The sequence below is a fragment of the Paralichthys olivaceus genome, chromosome 1 (assembly GCF_024713975.1).
Source record: "Paralichthys olivaceus isolate ysfri-2021 chromosome 1, ASM2471397v2, whole genome shotgun sequence".
NCBI classification, from domain to species: Eukaryota; Metazoa; Chordata; class Actinopteri; order Pleuronectiformes; family Paralichthyidae; genus Paralichthys; species Paralichthys olivaceus.
Genome location: NC_091093.1, coordinates 25745289 through 25771193, shown reverse-complemented (window position 1 = coordinate 25771193; position 25905 = coordinate 25745289). Strand labels below are relative to the sequence as shown.

Here is a 25905-nt window from a genome sequence, read left to right as displayed (position 1 = left end):
AATTAAAAGAAAAGAATGTATACGTGTCTGGTTACTGAGTTTGGGTCTTTATTCCAAATGATGGCAGCACTAAATCCAAATCATTGATATATTTCTCTCCTTAAAGCATCTTAATTGCATTATCCTTATCTAACTCTCTTGAACTCAACAACAGGTTTACTAAGGTCATTAAAAAAGGCAGGAAGAGAGGTTATGCCAGGTCTTAAAAATATAGCATTAAGTTCAGATGTGTCTCTCCTTGATGCTGACAGGAGTCTGGTGAGGACTCAGAGAGTTGGAGGCATTTTTCCATCAGACAACTTCGTAAATGTGCCCCAATGACCGGCAGGTGAAAAAATAGAACAAACGAGAGGCTCTGTGAGGGGAAACGTAGCTGGAGACAAGACTTGGATGAATTAAAAACCAGTGGAAAATGACTTAAAGAGAAGGCGAGAGTGGAGCAATACATTTGTTCGCATGCTATGGAATTGTCGACTCATGATTAAGCTATGCATCACGTACACAAAGAGGCACAAACTTGTGAGGACACTGCAGAGTGTGCTTCCACGAAATACACACGACTGATTGCTGACGACCTCAATCACTCTCATTCCCACTAGCTGCACTTCCTACGTCTGTCAACGTCCATCAGCTGCTTTGCCTTGCCTCCACTCATTTGTTCATGGCCTCACTTGCTGCCTTCCCCTCTTCTGCTTTTCCCTCTCCTTCTTCACTTTGCTTCTGTTAAAGGAAGTGGTTAGTGTGCAGACTGTGGCTGGCTGGAACACTGTGCAGTGCACCGGAGAAGCCGAAATCTGAGCCCCCGTGCATTAAATGTTCCACTAGAGCAACAATTTCTGTGAGGGGAAATCACGCGGTGGGCCAGTGTTAGAGGATCCAAAGGGGGGACTCAGTCAGGGTACATAGGAGAGTATGAGAGAGGGAGCTGGGGTAATGGGGCAAATTGCTCATAACTGTAAATAAAAACTTGGCCATTCTTTTGGTTCACACTCATATATTGTAAATCTGATTTAAATCTGACCACATACCTTTGCTGTGTGTCATTGTCTTCTTTCTCCTCCATCATTCTTATCTCTCTCCCTCCCTCTGCGGTCAGCTGGCCAGTGAAGCAGAAACAAGAAAAAGAAACACAGACATTAGTTGCAGCACAGAAGGAGCAATGTATGTGCACTGTGTGTGTTTCACGACAAAGAACCACAGCGCCACCTGTGGATAGGATCCAATTCAATACATATTTTATGGTGATTCATTTAAATTCATTGCAAGGCTCAGCGTTTCAAAAAATACTTGTTGAGGTCTCACTGTGGAAGTTATGAGCAACTAACTTAGTAAAGGATTCACAGTTTTGTAATCAGGGTTAATTAACCTATGCAGGCAGGTGTAAGAACAGCTGAGGAGAGTTTGCACTGCAGCCTATATGCATATATATCTCTTGATTGATGGATTAAGTTCCTAATTTGTCAAACTATGGCTAAAATTTAAGATGCACAGTAATATAATATAGTAGTATTTGTTGGGCTATAGTCTTTAGGGTTATAGATCATTGCTATGTAGCTATTCCAGTAAATGGAAACATTAGCCACAGTTCAGTTTCTGGATTCTGTCGGCTTCCCTTCAAGCATGAAATCGTTTTTTAAGTTGCCTATGCAAGCAGCCTTTAGTCTGTCAGGCAAGTGATCGGATTTAATGATTATAATTTGTTTTTTGAACGGTGAGTCAGCTGAGGGTTCCTTGAATCATTGCAATGACTTCCTGTGTGTCAAAGGATAGATTTTTAAATTCTATTACTTCGATATATAGTCGATATAGCACCTAATGTTTGTGGGCCTGAATGCATCTCTGATAGATTTGTATTACAAAGCCTCCAGACCTGAAGACAGGTTTACTCAGTGACAGTAGAATCAAAAATGAAGTGAAGCAAATATCAGTTTCTTTTCCCCACCTGTAAAAACTTTTTTTAAATCATCTTGTAGGATTAACAAAACAATAAAGGCAATACTTTAACAAAAATATTAGAAAATATGAGGCCTGCTGGCAATTTTAGGCTTTTAGAAATTTAACCACATATCATATTACTGCAAATTGTTGCTGGAGGTGGTGTAGTTCTAGGGTTTATGGAGATCTTAACTGAATCTGAAATATCTAAATCTCTAAATGATCAGATTACATCGAGAAAGATCATCTTCATCATCTATGCCAACAATCTCCATCAGAACAAGTAGACTAGTTGTCATTATCATCTCGTCTCTAAAGTCAACAGACAAACAATCTTTTGATGAGATCATACATGCGAGACAACATGCCACAATGTTACTGACAGTTGATTTTCTTTGGGCTCAACACATCTGTCTGGAAACCTCACAGTCTTTAGCCAAACAGAACCCGTCAAAGAAGCCAGGCTCCTCATCCAAAAATGGAAACATCTCTATAAAGCCAACACATAAAAGTTATTTTTGTTCACAGAAAATAAAAATGGAAACTAGAGAGATTTACTGTTACCATTACAAGTAAGGTTAAATATTGCCGGTATATTGGGTTGTCCTGTGTTTGTGTGTGTGTGTGTGTGTGTGTGTGTGTGTGCATAAAACTAATTTATTCCCACTTGAGAACCTGTAAAGTTTCCTGTGGCCATTCAATGACAAAAAAAACGTTTCAAACCCATCACTTATCGAGAAAATGCAAAAAGCCCATGTGGAAGACATTCAACTCATTTAATCTTCAATATAGAAGATTATAGTATAGACATCTAAAATATGAAATAACTGAAATATGTTGATGTTTGTAGCCAGTTGAATTCACAGATACTAAGTTGTGATTAATTAAAGTATATTTGACATTCAGTTTCTACACTAATGGATATACTGTATATCATATATGGTTTTAATAAATGGTGACACAACAAATCATATTAAAAGTCTACAAACCTGTGAATATATGTGGGTCCGGTCAATTCACACAAGAGAACAACAGCTGCCACCAAGTTCAAACAAGAAGCCAAGTTAATGCTACAGCCTTTCAATCTCAACATAAGACAGCTAGTCTTTTAGCTAAGTGGTTAGTTGACTTTTAGGTAAGTGGCTAGTGATTTTTAGCTAGGTAGCTAGTTGACTTTTAGCTAGGTGGCTAGTAAACTTTTAGCTGAGTGGTTAGTTGACTTTTAGCTAAGTGGCTAGTAAACTTTTAGCTGAGTGGTTAGTTGACTTTCAGCTAGGTGGCTAGTTGACTTTTAGCTAGGTGGCTAGTTAACTTTTAGCTAAGTGGCTAGTGATTTTTAGCTAGGTAGCTAGTTGACTTTTAGCTAGGTGGCTAGTAAACTTTTAGCTGAGTGGTTAGTTGACTTTTAGCTAAGTGGCTAGTAAACTTTTAGCTGAGTGGTTAGTTGACTTTCAGCTAGGTGGCTAGTTAACGTTTATATAAATAGTGCATCCCGTGTTAGTCCCGTATTTCCGTGTTGTCTTGAACGCAGCATGATGAAACGAAAGCGGAAGTAGAAACACAGAAAGTGGGAAGATTGAAACACCTGGACGGAGTCAGCGGAAGTGAATTCAGAGCTGATTGCTAAATATGGAAGAGGTGCGACATGTTGTTCCATTCGAACATGTCAGAGTGAACGGGAACCAAACAGCCACAGTCCTTCATTACTACAAACTGCTCCTGATACAGTCATGATGGGTTTTATCTCATCCCTCTATAAGGTGAGAGATGAATTAACTTACACCTGCATCAATGGAAAGGAACTTACACAGACACGGTTGTATTTTGGCACCATAAAAAGCACTGGAATATCCAATAGCAATAATTATCCAATAACTAGTGTAACTGTAAATTAGGGGAATTAAATTATTGGTACATTTTTACTTCCAAGAGTATGTCAAACCCACATTTCTAAATTTATGAGAAATCTTTTTTATGAAGCTTATATTTCATAGTAACCATTAACCTCCAGAAATGGCAAAGAGTGAATTTGCTTCTGATCCTTGAATAACTTTACATTTGTCTCTCAGTAGAAAGAAAAATAGATATTGCTTAATGATGATAGTTCAATGTTTCTTTAATATAATATCTATCAGCTCTGCTCTGGATTATAGAGGGGTGACTCAACATTTACTGCACAAGTAAAAAGTTAAAAATATCACAAGTGGAAATAATTTAACAGGTTAGTTTACAAGCCCTGTTAAATAGAAATAAGCGTTTTTCTCCAAGTCTTGAAAAAAGATAAGGTATAGTTCAAATACATTGACAATATACTGTGAGTCAAACTACGTGGAGGTAACAATAGAAGATTACCACTAGAGGGCAGCAAACTACTAAGTATGATGGATTCCCCCAAGTACCTGTCCAGAGAGAGATTTAGAAAAAGTAAACAAGGAAATTAAATTCCCATTCAAATTCCTAAACATAATTTACTATAGTTAATAGTAAGGGAGGGAAGCAGAACGTCATTTATCAACATTAAATTTATCACCATTGACTTTCACATGAAAATTTAATAAAAATCTTCTCTCCTCCCACCTCCATGTTCTGTAAATAGGAGCATTTACACAAGGAACATTTGAGACTCTGTGTCTGCAGGTCTCTGGTTTGCCACCTCCACCCAGTGGAGGTTGTCTGGTCCCCTCACGTCCTTTACAAGGGGTGAAATGGAAAGATTACGCACTTCCAATGTCCTGAAAACTTTAACTTAGATCACACTCCTTCCGTTTTGTAGAAATTACTACTTTCTTTATGTTCTCTTCATTTCAAGGGGTTGAAACACCATGTCTTGCCACAGCTTTTAAGATAAAGGTAATTCCTTTATTTTAACATTAACCCCTCAAGTGTTTGTCATGATAAACTACAATTTATGTTGATGTGCTTTAAGTGGCAGTTGTTTATTCCAGATATTCTCTCATAGATTTTGAAGACCCTCTTCCCCATAATATGCACACAGGAAATACTATTGTTCTAGACAGGAAATACTAAGAGTGGGGCCTCAGATGACACTCCTGAAGACTGAGGAGCAAAGTGACCACTTAATGACAATATGGCTTTGTGATAAAAACGCAAAACTGTAATGACCTGCCAGCAGTGGATCATTTCTGTCAAAGAAAAACCTCACTGTCTTTGTTGCCTTCATCAGCATGTAAAGACACAACACACACACACACACACACACAGCATGTACATGTAGATGCACAAAACAAAGCCACTATTGTGGGTTGCAGCCTCCCACTCAGATACTTGGTGTTACAGTAGTATGACAGAGACATATGAGTGTGTTTATGTGACCATACTATGAATAGATGCAGACATTATACCTGTTCAAGAGGTTTAAGGTCTTAGACCAGCATTTGCTTTTATAATTGGAAGGTAAGTGCACAACAACATTTAGATCTAAAATCATTGTGTTGATACACTAATAATTATTTTGTGATATAAATATACAATATGGCTAATGTGTGCAACATATTCACCACATTTATTTGTGTCCCACTCATACATGTAAAGCAAAAGTCTCGATAATTGCTGAGATCATCACAGTAATACTCCACTGAATAATTAATAGCATCTGTTCTAGTTAAGCGTTGGGTTAATGAAGGACATAATGAGGATTTGGGTGAAGGATAAGGAGATAAATCGCATCAGTCTGTGTCCTCGCAAGTGCAGCTTTCCAACTTTTACCTTATTTACATGTAAACACGTGTTTGTACCAGGGCTTCTAGATTCTGTGCAGCTTTGACTTCTCAAAAAATCTTGCCTCCTCCCATCAATGCTTGTGTCACTCACTCAGACACACATGCATTCATACACACCAGAGGTCGTGCAGTCAGCTCAGTGCCTGAGTAGCAGACTGCGACACAGCGTCCAACTCCCTCCCTCCCTCCCCCTGGTTCTGCAGTCCTCCCCCCTCCTGTCCCAGGCAGCACTGCTCTTCCCGCCTCCTCCTGCAGCCCTGCCTCACTGCTCATCAATAAGCTGAATTCGCCCATCACTAATCATATTGCGAGAGACAGAAGCGAAGAGAGGGCAGGGCAGCCAGACCTTGCGTGCATCATCAGTGTGTGTGCGTGTGTTTTCTGTGTGTGCAGCTGGTGAGGGAGGAGGGAGGGGTGTATCCTATCAGGGAGCTTTTCCCTGTTGTAGTAACCGACCGCCAGCCATTACTTCACTGCAGCAGCAATCACCCTCTCGGCATTAGTGAGCCAGACACACTAACCTGTCTGTCCCCTCCTCTTTTCTCTCTCTCTCTCTCTCTCTCTCTCTCTCTCACTCTGCATATTCAGCATAGCTGCCCTCCTCTCCTCCTCATCACTCTGCCACTCCTGCGGCACTGCTCTCTGCTTGAAGGGGACACTGGCCTGCTCCTCACCCACTGATTCTGCATGACTGTCACAAAGGTAAGACCACTTCAGATGGAGTGTGGGGGGGGGCAATTTTCAGTCACGTCACCAGTGATTTGAGCCTGGAGGGGTTATTTAAGGGTGTTATTGTCGTTTGTGTGTTTTGTCTGTGGAGGATGAGTTTTTGAGGAGTGTGTTGGAGTTGCCGGGTTGTCAGGATGCTGCTGCCTGAGGATGTGTGAGAATGTGAGCTGGTGTGACTGCTCCCATCAGAAACGCAATCAGGTTCAGATAAAATCAATCAAATTCTGTGTTTACACTCTCTGTTTTTCGTACTTTCTGGGTATGAGGAAGTTGTTTATATATGTAGAAGCTACATTCACTTTATTTAGATGAGACTTTGTGTTCAGAGAAGAAATTCAATGTCAGATTTGGCTTTAAAAGACCTGTTTCTTTTAAATGGTTTGACTCCATTTCAGTCTCAGTTATCACATCACATGTGCAGGATTTAAGGGTTGTTGTGACCTACTGTGACTTGAGCCTCACTTTTTGGGGGATTTTGATAGTGTGCTCTGGTCATCGTAGCTTCTCCTTGATCTAAAATCAATTTGTAAAAATGCATCTGCTTCTGGAACTGCAGTCACATTATGGGGACTCATCGCCCATAAGAGGATGTAAAGCTGTGGTTAAAACTCGCTATGTGGTTAATGTTAGGGTTTGGCCTATAGCAATATTGTTATGACTATGACACCTTCTGTGGGAACAGATGGAAGTATATGCATGGTTCCCCAAGTGTGTGGGTGTGGGTGTGGGTGGGTGGTATAGCAGTCTTAAGCTTCTCTTAAATTACTCATTGACCGGGTGAGTGTTTACGTTAACCCACGTCTCTATTGGTGGTCGCAGTCTGTGCTTAACGCTGCAGCAGCCAGTTAAATCCTCTTATTCAATTAACAGAGAGGGAGAGGGAGAGAGGGGGAGAGGGGGGGGAGAGAGAGAGAGAAACAGGAAGAGACAGAGGAAATTAGCACACCTGCTCCCATGTAGAGAATTAACCTGGACCAAAATAGATGACCTACTGTAGACACAGGACAATGGCCTATTTACTCACAGTCCCACACCTGCAACTTCCACACTAAAGTTCTGTGAATGCAGAAATGTGTAGTTTGCGTTTATGGCCTGAAATGTTTAAAAACACTCCACAATAGCACAGACAGTTGCTCTCAAAGTGCAGTTTCCCTGCCTGTGGTAGGAGTGTGCAGCTGTGTAGGTGGATGTTCTCCACTATGAGAACTGAGAGAGGAAAAGGTCAGGCGCTACAAGCTGGCTCTGAGCCCAAGCCTAAATCTAACTGTAGACAAGGGCAGATGCATTGGAGAGAATTTCAATGAATTCGCCCATTTTTTTTATTTCTTTGTCTTGCATTTTAATTCCTACCTGCAATCATGGTAATGAGGTGAGGGGGGGCGGAGTGAATAAAAAAGGGAAAGACATAAACATCCTTTGACATCCATGCAAAAAAGAAAAAATGAAAGCACATTACCCAATTGGATCTAAAAGATGATGGGTGTGTGGGGGGAGGCAGGGGGAGAGGGTCTGGGGAACTGTTTTCGTAGTTCTGCCTGCCAACAGCAGTGAAGTCACCTTGGGGAGGGATACAGGACAAGAGGCTGCTGTGCTGACAGGGCTAAACAGCCTTCTACCCTCTGCTCACACATTCAATAGCCTGCGACAAGATTCAAAAGAGACAGTCTCTACCATGCCTACGTAAAAGATCAGTATCGTCTGGTCTGACCTCTTACGTTACAGATTAGGCTTACAAAAGCATATAATGTGTATTGTGCATGGAGTTTTGGCTAATGAGCACCAACACGTCAATTAAACGCACACATCGTATCAATTTTTAATTTTTTTTTTGTCATTTTAAGTTCTTATCAAACTGATGCTAATACATTTGCAAATTTTTCTGGTACATTTTGTTTTAATTAGTTTACTATTAAAAATGGGTGAAACGTCATGATTGACTTTTATCCGATCATTACAGACTCTGGCTCCAAATGTGCAAGACGGTGGCGTATTATCTCCTTTTAACTTCATTTCTGGCTGGAGGAAGGAAGTGGAGACATGTTGTCGATCTTTATATAAAGTATATTATATTATGTATTTCACTACATGTAAATAAAACATCCTATTGATCAAGAAAAAACTTCACATTAGTGGTTTTCTGTGACATAATGATGTTACTTTAATTTAACAACAGATTCTAGTATTTTTACAGCAGCAGTTTTCTTCCACATAAAGTATTCAGGCTTTTCCAGTCAAACAGTTCTCATGTCCGTTTTTATGTTTTAAGTATTGCTTCTCTCCCTCCCACTATTATACATTTTTCAAGATACTGTAGCTTTAATGTTAAAAGCAAGAGAATCCATGATTCATTTTCCATATCAGAATTTTGTTGTTGATTAATGTAAAGCTGCACGTACATATAGAAGTCATCGGTACTAATTGAAATATATCTGAACATGCAGTAGACGGATCAAGAGGAAACTTTCATTCACTCCTCTCACAAAATACTGTCAGAGAAAATGGGTCAGTGCCTGTTTAAATCCATGGCCTTTGCTTTCAAACATGACCCCACAGGGCTGAGTCCTCTGTGAGATGGGACCATAAGCTGTTTAGCTTCTTAAGACCAACACTTCAGTCTACTGGTAATCATTTATTTGGGACTGGAGGTTTATCTCATATATATTGCTACCAAATATCATAATACCAAAAATTTAAAGTCGGAATATGATTTGTAATGTTCCGGAGGGTGCTGCATCTCTAAACCTCTGGATATGTATGCTGTTTACAAGCAGGATCTACCTCCTGTGTAACATGTAGGCGGGAGGAGAGGACTTTTAACTCAGTCATTAGACATTGGAATGACACTGTAGAGTGCATACAAAAACCAAGGCCTATTGTTCCCCTTAAATTCAATCAAGCTGCACCAAATTGCACACAGAAACCAATCTCCTTAATATGCCTCATTTTCATTTTTAAATCAGGATCCATGTATTATTCCCTGGGCAATCTGTGAAAATAAAAAATAAAAAAAGCCCAATCTCACAATATTAAATTAAGTGATAAAAAAATATTGCTGGATCTGCCTCCTGATTCAGATCTGCACCAATATATTATTGGTTCTTCCCTGAGCAAGACCACATCCTTCCAGGTTTTGTGTTAATCCGTCCAGTTTCTCAGCATTTGTTTGTCTGAAACTACGTCATAGACCAAAAAGAAAAACAAGTTTGAGAGAATGCAACACAGGCTCTCGACTCAGTGACATTACATTTACATGGTGCACATGTTAGTACCATGTTAGTGCACTACCCTTCCATGACACCCCATAAATAATAATCATTTTATTCTGAAGGCCATATTGCAAAACCTACTGACCTTTTTTACAACTGCTTTTTTACAGCTTTGTTACATTTCCATTGACATTTTAACATTTATTTCCACTGAAAATCAGCTTCCAGATACAGAACTTGCAGCTTGTTGGAGATTCAGTAGTCAGTCTAATACAGAGAATGTATCTTGTGTCACTTTTACCTCGTGTGCAAAGGCAGCCTGACTACAAATGATTGACGCTTGATATCCTATGGCTGTGACCTGGAAATAAGTAGAATGTTAAACTCAAAATAAAAGAATATATTGAGACGTGCAGTAGTGCTACATACAGCATGCTGTAGTGGTGTAGCAGAGAACTGCCAACACAGCGAGCACACTGCATGAGATTATTATAACTATATCTGGACACTCTGTTCCCATCTGCTTTGTGATTGCATGTTTGTCTGTGTGTGTGTGTGTGTATGTGTGTGTGTGTGTGTGTGTGACAGGTGTGTGCACATGGGTGGGAGGGCACAAGTGTGAGTTTGGCAGACACATTGCATGTAGGTGGGTGGATAACTTCCATTACTACTAAATCGGCAGCGAGTAGTCGAGATCCCGTGAAACCAGCAAAATAGCAAACGTTTATCGGCTGCCTTCTGACCTCAAACTGTGTGAATGTGTGCATATGAAATATATCCTGCCCTGATGTGAGATAAAGGAGTAACAGAAAAGCTAAACAGTAAAGCTACTCAGCGTTCAGCTTGTTACATAAAGGCCACATCAGCATCCTCAAACAACGCAGGGGGGCAACAGAGGCTGGGCTCTGGCATTGATCGTTGCCCTGAGTTACCTTCCTGCCAGTTTTAGCTCTGCTCTCAGTCCACAGGGCTCAGGGGAGAGGCATAATGGCCACGGCGGGATTTTTCTGTGAAAGAAACTGACCTCCCCAAAGGACGAAGGTCACTCAGCCCTCTGTCTGCCAAACAACCTTCCGTCACAGACTTGAGGCATAAAAGCACTAAGGGGCTGAGTCCTGTTTCATAGTCAAAGCAATTTCTGAGCATTTAGCAAACGATTCAAATATTGCCATAAAGCATAACGGCAACTTGCTGGCATGGAAAGAGCTGCACAGACAGTGCTGACAGTTCTGCTGAATTAGAAAGCTGTGATATGCATGGCGACCCCTTAAATGGTCCAATTGTTTTTAGTTGGATACCACAGAAAGAGCAGTGTGCCAGGATGGAAAGGGAGGGGTGGGAAGAGGGACGCTGAGGGAGGAGGAGAGCGACCAAAGGGAGGAGGGGGGGACTCTGACCTTTGGAGTATCCCTTTGTTGTTTCTTTGGACACCAGCAGAAACGCTCCCCAGCGAACGCTAAAGGGAGCCCATACGGTGATAAATACTGTTCCCAGAGGACACACACACACACACACACACACACACACACACACACACACACACCCTTATGTCCATATGACTGCTCCTACAAGCAACATGTAAGGCTTAATTAATTTTCTGGCTCATAACCTTAACCATCTGCAATGCAACCCCAACCTCACCCTCATCCAATTTAAACTTTAAACGGATGTACGCCCGTTATAAAAGATAATTCTGTAGATCTAAAACTCAGCCATCACACATGTTTATAAAGGTTTCACTTCAGCAAAAGGTTTATATTTAACCTGCTGACGTGAATTCTGGATAATTCAAAGTAACGTTCCAGCTGTGTTAAGTGTGTTTGCAATTACATATCTGCAAGCACCCCAATTATAAAGGACACCCATGCTGCTCTGATGTCAGGCACACATGTGGTTGGAAAACATCTGAAAGCCATCTCACTGTGTTTATGATATAGCTTCTGCTGTTAACTGTAAGGCCGTTAAGGCTCTTGTAGCATAAAACGATTCGGGATTCATTTCAAGATATGAACGCTTTTGCAAATCTATCCTGATTCATTTTTATGTGCTTTTAATAGTGATTTTATTTGTCTAGTCAAAATAGAACATACTGTTTCCTGTGAAAGTGCTGTGCCCGCTCACACACACAGATCCAAGCACATTTGCACTCAAACTGTTTAAATCCTTTACTCGGGGCATCTTGCCCACTATAAATCCTAATTGAGTCTGATTTAGACCACTGGCCATTTGTCAAGCTTAATGTTTACCCGCACGCTCTCTCACACACAGTGACACGCAGACTGGCACATTAAACTGAGAGCTAAATCGCTAACCTAGCAACCCAAAACCCCACTATTCCTGGAGCAAGAGAAACATAGCCTAACACAACAGTTTAGCAGATTAAGAATACTAAATCCTGGATGAAGAGTTTTTTTCTGTTTCTTATATTAACTTTAAATGGAGCAGTGTGTGTGTGTGTGCGTGTGAGAAAGACAGACGGAAAAAGGGGAATAGTTGTAAGAAAGCCACAGAAAAGCATTCACCACAGGAAGACATTCAGATCTCATGAGCTCATTGCCTGTCAGAAAGCTTCCTTATGATCGCTATGTGTGTGTGTGTGTGTGTGTCTGCCATTTCAAATCTGTGTGAAAAGCCTGAGGTCTCTTTCCAAAAGAGTTGGGAAACTCTTCTCTCCTTGTGTCACTGCATAAAATCCTCCACTGCAAAAGCATTTTGCACAATCCAGACTCTTGTATAGTAGATGACTTTCTCAACAAAGTATGTCTTCAGAATTCCTCGTGAAAAGTGCAGAGGGCAAAGATTTCTTTGTGGCTTTTAGTTTGGGCGAGGTAGCTGAAATTATTTGTGAGCATCCTGCAGCAGAAATAAAGACATATAGGAGAGAGTGACCACTACCAGCATCCTCTTTCCCCTCCAGCTGAGCTTAGGTACACAGCCCATGGAATGTGTCTTTGTGTCTATATAGATTAGAAATTAGAGAAACAATTAGATATTTAATCATAATTCAAAGAAGCTTCAGTTTCTTAAGGAAATTGTTTTTGTATTAATTTAATTTAGCTTAAATCGTTCTAGGAAACATAACTTATTTGTTGAGTTTCTAGTCAAAGACTTGTAGATCCTCTTTCCCTTATTGTTTGAACATTTCTTTTCATCCACTCAACTATACGTTTCAGTATGAAATCTTCAATTTGTTTTCGTCACTTGTCTCCTGCTGTTGTGTCTTTTTGGCTTTGAATCTCTATTATACCATAGAGCTATCTGTCTTGCTAGCGGCCTTTATCTGTGTCTTTATTTTTCCCTCTTCTCTGGCCATTACAACAGCATCATAGTGACATAAGCAGCTCTATCGTCACTCTGGCTCTGGCGCCTTGAAACAGACGGAGTGGCTTGAAGCAGCTGTAAAGATGAACATCAGAAATAAATAATGGCAACAGAATATTCTTCTCATGAATTTTATTTTTATAGTTCCAGAGGTAATTACCAAAAAATCAGACTATGGACATCGTCAGAGCAGATTTAGAGTTGACTTCAGTGGAAAATGTGTATATATAAGTTATATATTTAGAGAACACAACATATAAACACAGTTGGCAAATGTATTGTGTTAAACTCAGAGATTTTATATTATTTTTCACTCTCATATCAATTAAACAAGTTTAAATGCCAGAGAAGTTCCTCACTCCTGCAACACAATTCAGCAGCAACACAAACTACATTAACACAATTGTTATAAAGTTGAATAAATAATAATAAAAACCTTGTCTCACACAGTGACTCTTCATTAGTTGTAACTAGTGACACCTAATGAACTTTCATCTTGGTGTATACTAACTCTGTATTCACCAAAGTTATTAAAAAAAATAAAAGCAATGCGACTCACCATCTAACGAACCTGCAGATTTGTGGAATTATAAAAACTTTGTGGCATAAACATCCACAGCCGTTTACAGAGCAGCTTCCTTTTGTTTTGTCTGCTGTAGATTCCATAGTTTTGACAAACTCATTGTTATCTTCTATTGTTAGGGATTTCAGATTTGGAATTCAAACCTCAGCTTGCTTACAACCTGTTTGATTATTTGACTGTTTGCTTTTCATTGTTACTGGGTCTGGTTTGGTGATGTTGACGTGACCACAGACATTTCCTGAACACAAATTATTGTGTGTGGCAGGCAGGTAAACTAAAAGTCCAAACCCCAAAGAAAACTAAAAACTAAAACTAAAAAAACAAATCAGGAAACATCAGGGAGCAAAACTGACGCCCAAAAAAATGCAGGGATGTAAACAGACGAACTGATAAAGGAGAGTGGAGAGAACACAGGTGTGACACATTCAGGCAGGACAATCACAAAGGAGGGAAACCAAACAAAGACAGGAAGCAAAGTAAGAGAGAGAAACAGGAGAAAAGAAGCTTTAAATTAAAACAGGAAGTAACAAATCCAAAATGCAAACAGAGAGATAAATTCAAACGCTCAAATCCAAAATCCAAACGTAACCAAACATTGGTTTGCTCACTGAATCAGTAGCTGCCTGGTTTGGAGGATTGATGACGTAGTGTCATGGAATCACATTCACAAGCTTTAGACTGACAATAGCTTTGTGTTGCATACAAAAACAACACACTATACGACACTTTGCATTTCTACTAACATTTCATTTATAGTCTGTCGTTGAAGCAGAAACCTTATGATTTGTGTTTATTCCTCTCACCTTTTTATGATGGTCACTCTTGATTTTCTGTGATGCCACCTGCTGATCTGTACTCTTTAACACACAGATGATTATATTATATTATATAGTCTTTGTATATATCATGTGATACTTCAAGAAGAACTGTTTTCTACACTGAACGAGACAGTGCTGATGAGCTGAGTGAACAGAAGTGAGCAGTGAGTGGGGAGTGGGGCAATGAGAGAAATCACATCGAGGGAGGATGATACTACCACCCACACTGTAACACACACACACACACACACACACACACACACACACACACACACACACACACGTCGGAGTTCATCAGGGTCAAATCCAGCTCAGTATTTTGCCTATGGGCACAGAAAGCAGTGTAAATATAGATATCAGTCTCTGTAGCACAAAATAATTTCCCTCCCTCGTGTGTCTTCATTCTTAGCTCTTGTCTCTACTGTTCTATCTTTTTCTTTATATTTAACATGTGTTTTAATAACCATGCACCAATTTCAAATGGAGTCATTCAGCACTGCTAAAAATTAGAGCAAGTTAGTCATGGTGATTTGTTGCTCTGAACCAACTGATGATGATCACATAAACCATTAATACATAAGCCTCTTATAAAGGATGCAGTATAAAGTGTGAGCTTTGAGCCTCGGATAAACCCTGGCGTGTCAGCGGTTTCTTAAATGAGCGTGGCCAAAGAAATCGGTTTTATAAATGAGGCTGGTTTGAGTTCAGTTGGCGTTTAGAGAGATCGGTCGAGAAGATGCAGATGGCGCTGCAGAAACCTGGTGTGAGTTCAGACAGTCGTCAGACTTGGGACCTAACAAATGTTTTGGCAGAAGAAGAAGCTAGATTCCGTGGTGATATGTATTAGTGCTGCAATGGTACTGCAACTGTTTTTTGAGGGGGTTGTGTAGTGGGTGCTTAAGATAAAGTGAGGAGGACATTTCTGGGTTCATGGATTAACTTGTGTTGTGATTTTAAACATTTCTAGAAAGTGTTGCATAAGCAGCCACATGACACTGCATTACTGGAGTTGATTTATACTGGAATTCATTTCACAGAACTATTATCTGATGTTTCCTTCGGAGGAACGTCGGTGTAAATGTCAATCATCCATATATTTGGAGGATTTGTTATTAATTCCAGCTGTCTGGATTTCTGTCTCTCAGTACGGTAACACAGTGGGTATGACTGTCTGTCCGTCCAACCACGCGAGAGACAAAGAAGCTTTACAAAGTACTGAGCATTAGAATTCATAAAACTCCAGTCATACATAATCTGCATCTGTTACTTGTGGATTTTATTAACATTTGTGATTATTATTATTATTCACCATCACACATTAAGTGTTTTTAACCTTAACCCCAGTAATAGAACCTATTTCCCATTCATGCAGAATTCTATAAAATATCAGTTTAAATACTTTGGGCAGTTTTCCAGGGACATTTTCACGCACCTGCAAACTCCTTTGTCTTCTTTGATTATGAAGTGACCTCTTCCTTCTGTCTGCTTCAGTTTGTTAAAAAGACATTTCCATAACCTTATGTTGAATTTTTTTGATAGCAAGTTCAGTGCTCAGGAAATTCTTGTGGACAAAAGATGGTTGTGCATAGAGCTACTCTATGCATTTTCTCTGCGTGTTATTGTTTACTGGACGAATTCACCAGCTGAGAGCCAGCTGCTTCTGCATTCCTCTCCACTGTGGGTGCTGACTGCCGCTGAGAGGGTTTTCAGGGTCTACACTGATGTGCCAGGTCATTTATTTATGTAGATGGTCCGTGGAAAGAGATGAAGTGGAAACAAGGACAAAAACACACACATGTCAAAAAGACTGAGGAAAAGGGAGGGAGGGTGACGAAAGCACAAGATTAAGCACAAATTGAATTTTCTCGTAATGTTGATTTCAGATGTTTGCATAAATAGTGTAAGATTTGCAACTAAAACAAACCCGACACAAAATTATCCTGAGCTTTTCTAACTTGTTTTTTCTTGATGAATTTCTGGTGAAGAAAAGCAAGATAAATAGTTTCTCATCAATGAAAATCTGGGATGACATCAAAACCACTGAAGTCAAATTTTCTGGTAAAAGGAAAGCGGACATCTAAGAGTTGCCCATTTTGGTCTGTTTCATCTGGATGTATGCACAGAACTTGCTCTAGATACTTCACATGCATCTCCCAATGCACCTGAACACATCATCAGTGATGTAACCTGGGGTCATTGGATGTTTTAGATCTTCCAACATCAGACACCCTCGCTCAGGCGACCCGGTCGTGGTTGATCAAGCCACGACTTCTTTTTAGATGGCACTTGCTTGTCCATGTGGACCCCCTCTCTGGGTCCAGAGCCACCTCGAGGCTTTCTCAGCTGCCTTGATGCTCCTAGCAGCTCCTGTGACGCCCAGCACATGAAGGCTTTGTGGAGTGAGTGCCCCACGAAACTTCTGCAGCCTACCTCATATCGAATATTAAAATAAGACCAACAACAAACAACAAATAGATGCAAAATAACATTAAACAGCCAGTAACAATACATTCAAAACAATAAAACAGATGTAGAAAGCCAAATTTTGTGAATCTAAAAAAAAATCAACTTAGTTCTCCTGCTTTTACAATGTTCAGTTGCATTCTACAAACTGCTCTCAGTCTCCATCCGGTCGGTCACAGAATAGGCACCGTGGCAGCTGGCACCGCGCCTGACAGTGAAGAATAGGAGCTTTGAACCTCTGTGCACAGGGTAAATGCTCAGAGACGTTATTCCACAGCGTCAGGGGCTAAAAAACAGTTGTGGTTTTAAGTGGAAAGGTGCCGAGGGCAACAGCGGAGAAAAGCTCGCAAAATTAACTACGGTCCTTGTGTCATGGAAAGAGAGGATTTGCCGAAACTGAAGCATGTAATTTTCATGAAGGTAGCGCTTGTTGAAGGTTAAACTAAGCGTACATTAATGGAATGTTAAACATATAGATCATGTCTACAAATCAGGGATGACTTGAAAAACCTGTATGTATATATATTAGTCTCATTCACACTATAATCCAAAAAGACTTGGATACACAGAAACACAATGCAGATAATAAGGTAAATACGAGTATGACTCAGGAAGTGAGCAGATCAGCAGGGAGTAGATGGTGCCAATAAAGAATTCCTGATGGAATAATATCCCAAATTAAACGTGTGTCTCCACAGAGGACAGTGTAACGAGGTCTTTGTTTTACAAATGGATTTTTAATTGGGACACATCGGCCTGTAGAAGTCCAATCGACAGGCTAGCAACAAACAGATCAATGCAACAGACCCGGAAAGAGAAACATGAGTGACCATTAAATAACATACAGCAAAATGATCCACTGTTCTGCCACGTGTGTGGTACTTATATTTGATATTAACTCTATAATACAGTTCAACAGTGCAAAAACGAAAATAAACATATGGAGGCACGTGCAGTTAGAATGACAGCAGCATTAATATTGCAGTGCTGTGGTTAGTTCCTCCTGGGTGAGCTCATCAACACAGTGGCTCCTCGAAAATAGGTCAAAGTCACAACACATTAACCTTCACCCACATATGGGAATATTGTCGTTCCAACCAGCTCTCATATGGAGACAGAGGTGATGGCAGCTGCCTCGTTCTCTGAGTGTGTGAGTGTGTGTGTGTGTGTGTGTGTGTGTGTGTGTGTGTGTGTGTGTGTGTGTGTGTGTGTGTGTGTGTGTGTGTGTGTGTGTGTGTGTGTGTGTGTGTGTGTGTGTGTGTGTGTGTGTGTGTGTGGAGAATTAAGATCTACAGGAGTGAATATTCTGTTCCTTATAAAGTTGTTTTAACCACCACTGCACATGCCTCAAGCTGCTTTCAGACTAGTGTGGATACCTAAACCACTCGGGATGCGACGGGCTCGTCCAGATTCTGACAAAATTGTGAAATGATATTCAGGTTACTGAAATTATCCGTAGAGGGAGTGTATGTGGTATGTGAGAGAACTTTTCCTTCCAGCCCTCTCCTAAGATGTCCGGAAAATGTCTGAGTGAACTCATGTGATTACAGCTGTAAAATATTCAGAAAACTCAGAGCGAGCGAGCAGTCATACTGATGATGTTTGAAATATGTATGGTATGTATGTATGTACAAATATGTCAAAAGAAAAAGAGGAGCCATATGTATAGAAGATGCTGACAGATATGTTAGAAAGACAAAGAGATTCACAGGGTTTGGTGATAAGAAGTTGTTGATCTGCTGTAAACAAAAACACTGTCCTTTCCATGTCAGTATTGATACATCATGTCCTGCATCCTGCTGCTGCCCCAGCCGCCACCCTTCGCCTCCTGTTGCCGTGTAAAGGGTCTGACTTGGGTCAATCTCTCCTGCTGCGTTCTTCAAATGTGAAAGGCAAACTCCAGAAAACGCCTGGACATTTTCTGGAATTCATGTCTGAAAACTAGACCAGTTAGAAATAGCACTTTCTCGCTCTTCATTTCAGCTGCACTCATGATCTGGCTTAGAATTATATCTTTTCCTAATTTGATAGTGTAAATGACTTAATGCCGTTACTGCAGTTCTTGTTCAACCTGCTTAGTTCAGTAGAAAAACCCATTAAGAGTATTTGCTCACGCTCCTGCCCTGAATAAACAGGAACATCTGGAGTCTCCCTGCCCCCACTTTAAAGCTGGCAAAGGTGCCAGAGCTGCAATCTGTGTGTCTCTGGACCTTCTTTGTTTCGTGCCAATGATGATAAACTGTGATCTCTCATTCCTGTTGAGTAAATAATAATAATTTTTGGCCCATTTAGTCGTCTTATAGCATCATGAAGAAGCTCTATCTTTCTATGCTTTCATTTTACTAAATTAACATCATCACACTACTCATTGCCTCAGAAACCCAAACCTCATCATGTCCAAATGATAAACTGATTAAGATAGAGCTCAGTTACAAATACTGTTTTTTCCAGCGAGACTGAATATTTCTCTATATAATTTCCTAGAGCCTTTATTCACTTCATTTTGAAAAGACCATGATATTACTGTGAGATAGATGAGAACTGACCTTGCAAACTGTTATCACATTGATGTGTTTGAGGTTCCTGGACAAGAATATCACTTATCTCATTGCCCTGCGTAACTGAATCAGACAAATAGCCATGTAATAGCTTTTTACTCCTGGTATCCGGCATCTGCACCCACTGCCGATCAGTTAATCTCTCAACAAGATACCCCAACATTGATCAGACAGACGATTACGGTCGCACAATGACCCTACATCATGTGTAGCACATAGACTGTATATAAAGAGGTGTAGCACCACCATAAGGCCAAAATGTCCACTGGTGCACAGGAAAAATAAAATCCAACAGGCAGAGATGGTATAGAATTTACTTATTCATGCCCCTCAGAGGAAGAATCCTTTCAATCAGTATATACACTGTACTGTGTCAAACATCAAAACAAAGTATGGTTTCCCTTATGTAAATGTATTTGTGGCTCCAAGACTATTAACTTCTGATTTTCTGATACTTCGTTTGGAAGTATTAGAATAGTTGATCTGTTGCATTCTGTTCCTTTTTAGATTAATGATCTTAATCTTCTATGTCTTTCCAAGCGTATCACATAAGTGACAGGAGGTTCAGTATTCTAGCAGCACATATTCAAGGTTAGACAGTCACTGTCTGGATTGGAGAAGTCCTTGGCCAGGCAGATGGTCTGGCAGTTGGTTTGGCACAGTCCTCTGTCTAGGATTTGCTTTTTCACGCTCTCCTTCCATCCAGTCCTGCGAAGAGAGACAGAGTGACAGAAAGAGATGGTGAGAGGACATAAGAGAGAAAGAAAACACAGAGAAAGACAATGCAATTATAGTTTGAGAAGGTATTCAAGAGCGTGATCGATCAGGTTGCTGAAGCAGTTGAGCAGAATTTCCCGACGTACAGAGTCTCTGTGGTACTGAACTTCAAAGCTTTGTGACTCGTCCAGTTTGGATGAACAAGTCGTTTTCACCAGAATGAAAAGCTGAGTAATAAATATTTCTGATAATCTGAAATATTAGAGGTGACTGCGTTTGAACCAGTTACTTGATTGATTTATGGTTTTACAGAGAATGAATAGTGGCTGGCAAGAACTGTTCAATCTTAGCTCCTGGTTAGGGTTTCGTTTTAGAGCTTGTTTGTGTTAGCACTGTTTGAATACATATTTTGGTATTTTACACAGCTGTCATGCTGCTACAGCTTCACATAAGGGCTTTGATTTAAGCACATGTGTAAGGAACATAGTGTGAGGGTATTTAGGGTGTGTCCAAATCCACTTTTGTTAGTTTAATAGTGGAAAAATGGTTTCTGCACCAGGCTTATGTTCAGAAAGTGTTTTTCTTAGTTTCTTTTTAAGTCATGGGTGTAACATGCAATAAACCAATCAGAGCGCCAACTCCCATTCCCTGTAAGAGATGCACTTGCAATGTGGCAGATTTGTTTGATAATGGTGGATCTGCTCAGTAGTAAGAGCGAGTGTTTCCCTGCAGAGGAAGCAGTTACACTTTGCTCACATGTAGACCATCTGTGTGTGTAAAGAAAACTGAGGGCATGTGGTTTGTGCAGCCGCCTGTGTAGGCGCGTTGTACTATCTTGATTATGCACTCTTAAAATATCAGTGAAACTCTGACTTCAGACCAGGTTTTTGTTGGTGAAATTGTTTTTCACTGCCTCAAAACAACCCGACCGCACCTCATTTACAGACCAACACGCCCATGGGTGCACAAGAGCAATTTCTATTTAAATAATAACATACGAAATCTGGAAGTAGAAACTTATATTGTGCACGCGCCGCTTTGCGCCATGTTCAATATAAAGTAGGTGTTTCCCAGTAGGCCTTAATGGTGCGATAATGAGTCAGCATCAACAATACAAGAAATTAATGTGGGAGATGTAATTAAACCATCATTTACTGTATTATTTAAACCTGTACTTTTCCACCTGTGGCATGTCTAGACCAACTAGAATAGCACTCAGTTGAGCCAAACCTCTGCCGAGGCCCAACAGTCTCTTAAATTTAATCAAGCTGCATCACATTTTAGACACTCAGAGATATTGGTTCCTTAAATGAGTTTTCTCATTAAGATCCATTTATCAATCCCAGGAAAAATGGTCGCCCTATCTCGCAAACTTAAAGACAGTGAAAAAGATTCCTTGATCCGTCCCCTGACTCACATCCTTCCACCAAGTTTCAATGCTGCAAAATATCAGACAAACACACACAGATGGAAACTCCTTGAAGCAGCTAATTAACATGGACCTACACACTTGTATGAACAGAACTTGCACCGAGATCATTTTGTTGTCTATTCAGAAGTCACTGTACACAATGAAACATCATATAAAGAACGGACCAGCCACCCGTAGCTTCTATACATTCTTCAGGCTGTTAACATTCAGTCCTCAGCGATCACCTTCATGTTTGGAAACACAGTATCAGAGCAAATGTGAGGTAATAACTCATCCCACAGAGCAGCTTCTGTGGTCTTATTTCAGTGATGCATTTCAATAATCTGATGAAAGTGCACCTTCATCTCCTGCGTCTGTGTTTTGGGCTCGTTGCCATTTAGCTTTTTTTATTTTGAACCTCTGCCTGAGGGATTTCTGTTTAGAGCTGGTTGTGTTCTATGCCACGAGTGAACTTTCTTTTGATTTGCTTCTGTCAAATTGTGTAAGCTTCCACCTGAACATCATTTTAATTATCTTTATGTGTTAAGAGATGTCCGCCATGTGAAATGTATTTTGTTTCCTCAAACATCACTTTTGTTACAAAGCTTTTGTTACTGTACTAAAAGTAAACTTCAAAATACAACACATAATATAACAATAGCAAGTATTATTATTTATTTACAGCTTTGAGGATGGAGCATTGGCACGGATATTTTCATGTTTTTGATGCTACAGTTATTGAATTCTGTGTGTGTGCGCGTGTGTGTGCGTGTGTGTGTGTGTGCGCACACGCTGTGCAGGTGGTTTAACAGAGGGGATTTAATCTCTGCCGGGTAAAAGCCTTGTCTGCTCCTCCTCCTCTCTGTCTGCTCTTTTCTTTGTTTCTTTAAATATTTCATCATGTCAGTCTCTTCCTCTCTTTTCTCTTCTTATCTTGTCGTCTCTTTCACCTTTACCTCCTCGTTCTTCTCTTTTGAAACAGTGCTCACCTCTCTGTATGTGTCATTTGTCTCTGTGCTCCACACGTCCTCTGGTTTCTATTTCTTTATTTTTCCCCAGCTTGCGTCTACAACCCCCCCTCTGTCGGTCGGGGTGTGGGGCTCAGCTCAAATCATTATGCTCCAAAAAGCATGTGGCAGAAACTCCTGGGGGAAAAGCCAAAGTGAGCACTAGGGAGATTATTAATTGAGACCTTTCTTCAGGTTTTTCTTCAGGATGACTGACCATAAGTGCAAAATAGAAAAATGTGTCTCTGACTTGTGTTTAAATTTAAAATATTTCATCAAACAGAAAGAAATATGAAGAAAATACCTAGAACTAGTATTTGTGAGCATGTATGTATAGATTCCTGAGACAGTATGTACCCATAGTGATTATATTACCATGATGAACTCATGTCAACAAACTCTGTAGGATGGATTCCTGGACTCCCACTCCTCCATGTTCCCGTGCTCTGATAAGTGCCCTTCAGCTGCGTTTCTCGGTTTCCTGTCCTTGAGCAGTGCGCTCTTTGCACCATTACCGCTGCTTAATAGGGCCGGTTTTAAGCCTGAGAGCTGCCATTAGCTCCTGCATCTCCTGCCATTATCACAGAGTAATACCCGATCATCATGCAGACACACTCCACCACTCATGCAGCGCTGGCTCTGGATCTGTGGGGCAAACACGGGTAAAGGCGAAGCTCTATTATTACTTGGTCCACGAGAGGTGCTGATGTTTAGCAGGTTTAATGTTCCAAACACTTTGTTATCAGAATTTTGAAAAGTGCTCAGTGAATGAATATTGTCATTGTAGATCGTTTTTATTGCCATGTTAGAGTGTGAACATCTTAAACAGTTATCAGTTTAGGTTGATAACTGAGAGTTTACGTAATGTTATGTTTACACCCGTGTTAGTGAGCAGGATTACGCTAAAACTACCGGACGGTACTACTAAACTTGATGTAAAGATGTGATATGGGTCAGAGAAGAGCCTGTAGAATTTTTCACTTTCTTTGTTAGATGAGGGGAATTTTTTACTGAGGAAATCATTCATGGGTCTTGAAGAAGGAAATCAGGCACATTTAGGAGAGTGATGCACCATTGAACATCTGTAGATATTTGGTCATCTAGTCACAAAGTGCTGAGTTAATAGTTTGACCTGATAAAGTTATTACAAATCATCCTGTTGGGGCCATGAATTTTTATAACATAGCTGTAAACTGCAGTTTTGCACAACTGCCTCCATCCAAATGAGACATCTTGTTGGTTTACAGAGCTGATGTGATTTATATTCTCTCACCCAAGACTTAAGTCGTACACGTCACATTAAAGTGAACAGCAGGGTTTACTGTTCACTTTAATGTGACGTGTATGACTTCAGTCTTGTGTGTGTCATTAAATGTTTGATAAACTTCCAGTCGCTCCTGTGACCTCTATTTTCAGCTGATTGAAATTGATGCGGGCTCAAATAAAAGATTTTACCTTTCCAACATTCCTGAACTGGCTGTCTGGAAAATCAGACAAAACGCCAGATGGACTGATTTAGTGTGGGCTGCTGGAGCAGGTGTGTTAAATCTATTCTGTTTGACTTTGCTTTATTCCATTTGCCACTAACAGCTGCTTTTGCCTGCAGTGTTGGTCGTGGCTTTTATTTACTTGCTTTTGACTAAGATGCTTAAGTATCATGCATGTTCTCTCTGCACCAGGCACTTATGGTTTCAGTTGATTTTTGAAGTATGTTTATAGTCTAATGTCTCGTGGAAACATGTAGATGCACCTTTCAAGGAAGTCCCAACTTGTCCTTTAGTTGCTGCTCATACTTTAGTTATGACTTTTTTATTTCATCCAACAATGATGCTGTTTTCACCTCTGTCCATTTGTCCGGTTGTTTGTCAGCAGGATTATATAAAAACTGCTGAGCAGACTGAACACTACTTAGTGCAGGATGTTGTTAATAGACCGTTATTTTGATTCCCTCTTAAAAAAGAGCTGATGAAGTTTCTGTGCTGTATTATAATCATAGGATTAACGTGCACAAGTGATGTTGACGGTCGGCTGATGGTTCACACTTTGCTCTGATAATCAACAACGGCACACAGAAGCCTTTTAGAACCATGTCCCATCAGACATCACCATGGCAGACATCACTATAGCAGCGTACAAAGCATTTCAGTGCTTTCAGCTGAGCTGTGACACTTCCTGTGTGAGTCCCACTTCACGCTGAGAGGACATTTTTGCCAATGGAGCCAATAGGATATCTCTTGTTTTGTTAAATTTACTTCTTGCAGTGAGGGGAAGTCATCATAAATGACTGTACAGTGTCTGTGCCAAGAGAGGGGAGGAAAAGACGGAGCATGACACGATGGCCTGACAGGGCTTCACTATGTCTGAGTGACAAGATGCACAGTCGCCCTGCAGATTTGCCTTTTGCACTGAACTTGAGCTCAGATGGTTCCACTTCCTTATTTGGCACCAACACTGAGAAAATCCTGATTGGGGTAGTTCTGCTTATTGATTTTATTTGGTGGAGATTGAATGGTCTTTTATGTTTCAGACTGTGATTGTTTCTAACAAAAAAATGTGCTGCATTTAGGAAACGGGGTGAAAAACTCATACAGATAGAAAATGACTGAGTGAGCACCAATCAGCAGGAGCAGTGTCCAGAGGCAAGATGTAAAAAAAATCAATAAACACACTGTCTCGAGTGGTCTGTGCCTCACAGCCACAAACTACAGTAAATGTGTACTGGTGTAAACACACAACATATGGTCAGACATGGACTAACACACACACACACACACACACACACACACACACACACGCACACACACACACACAACACACACACACACACACACACACACACACACACACACACACACACACACACACACACACACACACACACCAGGCCAAGAGGTCAAGGCAAACCTCCTCAATAGTGAACCTGCAGGGCTCCATCTACATTTCATGCTCACACAATCACCAGGGGACGCAATTTTCAGTACAGCACCTGCACCAGTACTGACCTGAGGGGTCGTATCAGAAACTTTGTAGTAAACAACACAATTCCACTTAGCTCCATCTTTATGTGCATTTATTTGTTACAGGTTTCCTGGTATTATGCTGACAATGTAAAAATCATACATTCCTGTAAGAAGGAGTATTTTGTACATAATGTAATCACTGTTCCTTATGGAATCAGGCAAACACTAATATTAATTCCAACTGTTTCCAGTGTTACACGTTGTTGACACAGACCAATTGATTCATCTGTTGGCCAATAATAACAATCATTATCGAGATTTTCACAAACGTGTCAGTATCAGCGTTTATGCTTGCCAGTTTTTTTTATTTAATTTATATTGGTATCAGGAACTTTTCGCTCCCTGATATAATTTCAGCATGAGCCCAGAAAAATCTGTCGGAGTCTAGTAACAATAC

General features: G+C 40.4%; 2 protein-coding genes across 3 annotated transcripts in view; one reads left to right on the top strand and one right to left on the bottom strand.

Annotated features, from left to right (window-relative positions):
• itga11a (integrin, alpha 11a) overlaps positions 1-3065 on the bottom strand; it is a 59006-nt gene extending 55941 nt beyond the window's left edge. The window contains exons 1-2 of the mRNA XM_069525877.1: positions 2925-3065; positions 1029-1096 (exon numbers count right to left, since the gene is read on the bottom strand). Coding sequence (XP_069381978.1) covers positions 1029-1044 — 16 coding nt within the window. The 5' untranslated portion in view covers positions 1045-1096; positions 2925-3065. The remainder of the gene's footprint in view (positions 1-1028; positions 1097-2924) is intronic.
• Positions 3066-3553: 488 nt separating this feature from the next.
• The window catches only part of coro2ba (coronin, actin binding protein, 2Ba), a 37444-nt gene continuing 15092 nt past the window's right edge, over positions 3554-25905 (top strand). The window contains exons 1-2 of one of the 2 annotated variants that reach the window (XM_069525884.1): positions 3554-3695; positions 6264-6377. In XM_069525884.1, coding sequence (XP_069381985.1) covers positions 6363-6377 — 15 coding nt within the window. In that variant the 5' untranslated portion in view covers positions 3554-3695; positions 6264-6362. Of the gene's footprint in view, positions 3696-6024; positions 6044-6263; positions 6378-25905 lie in introns of those variants that run through there. The other variant, XM_020099574.2, reaches the window with a different exon arrangement.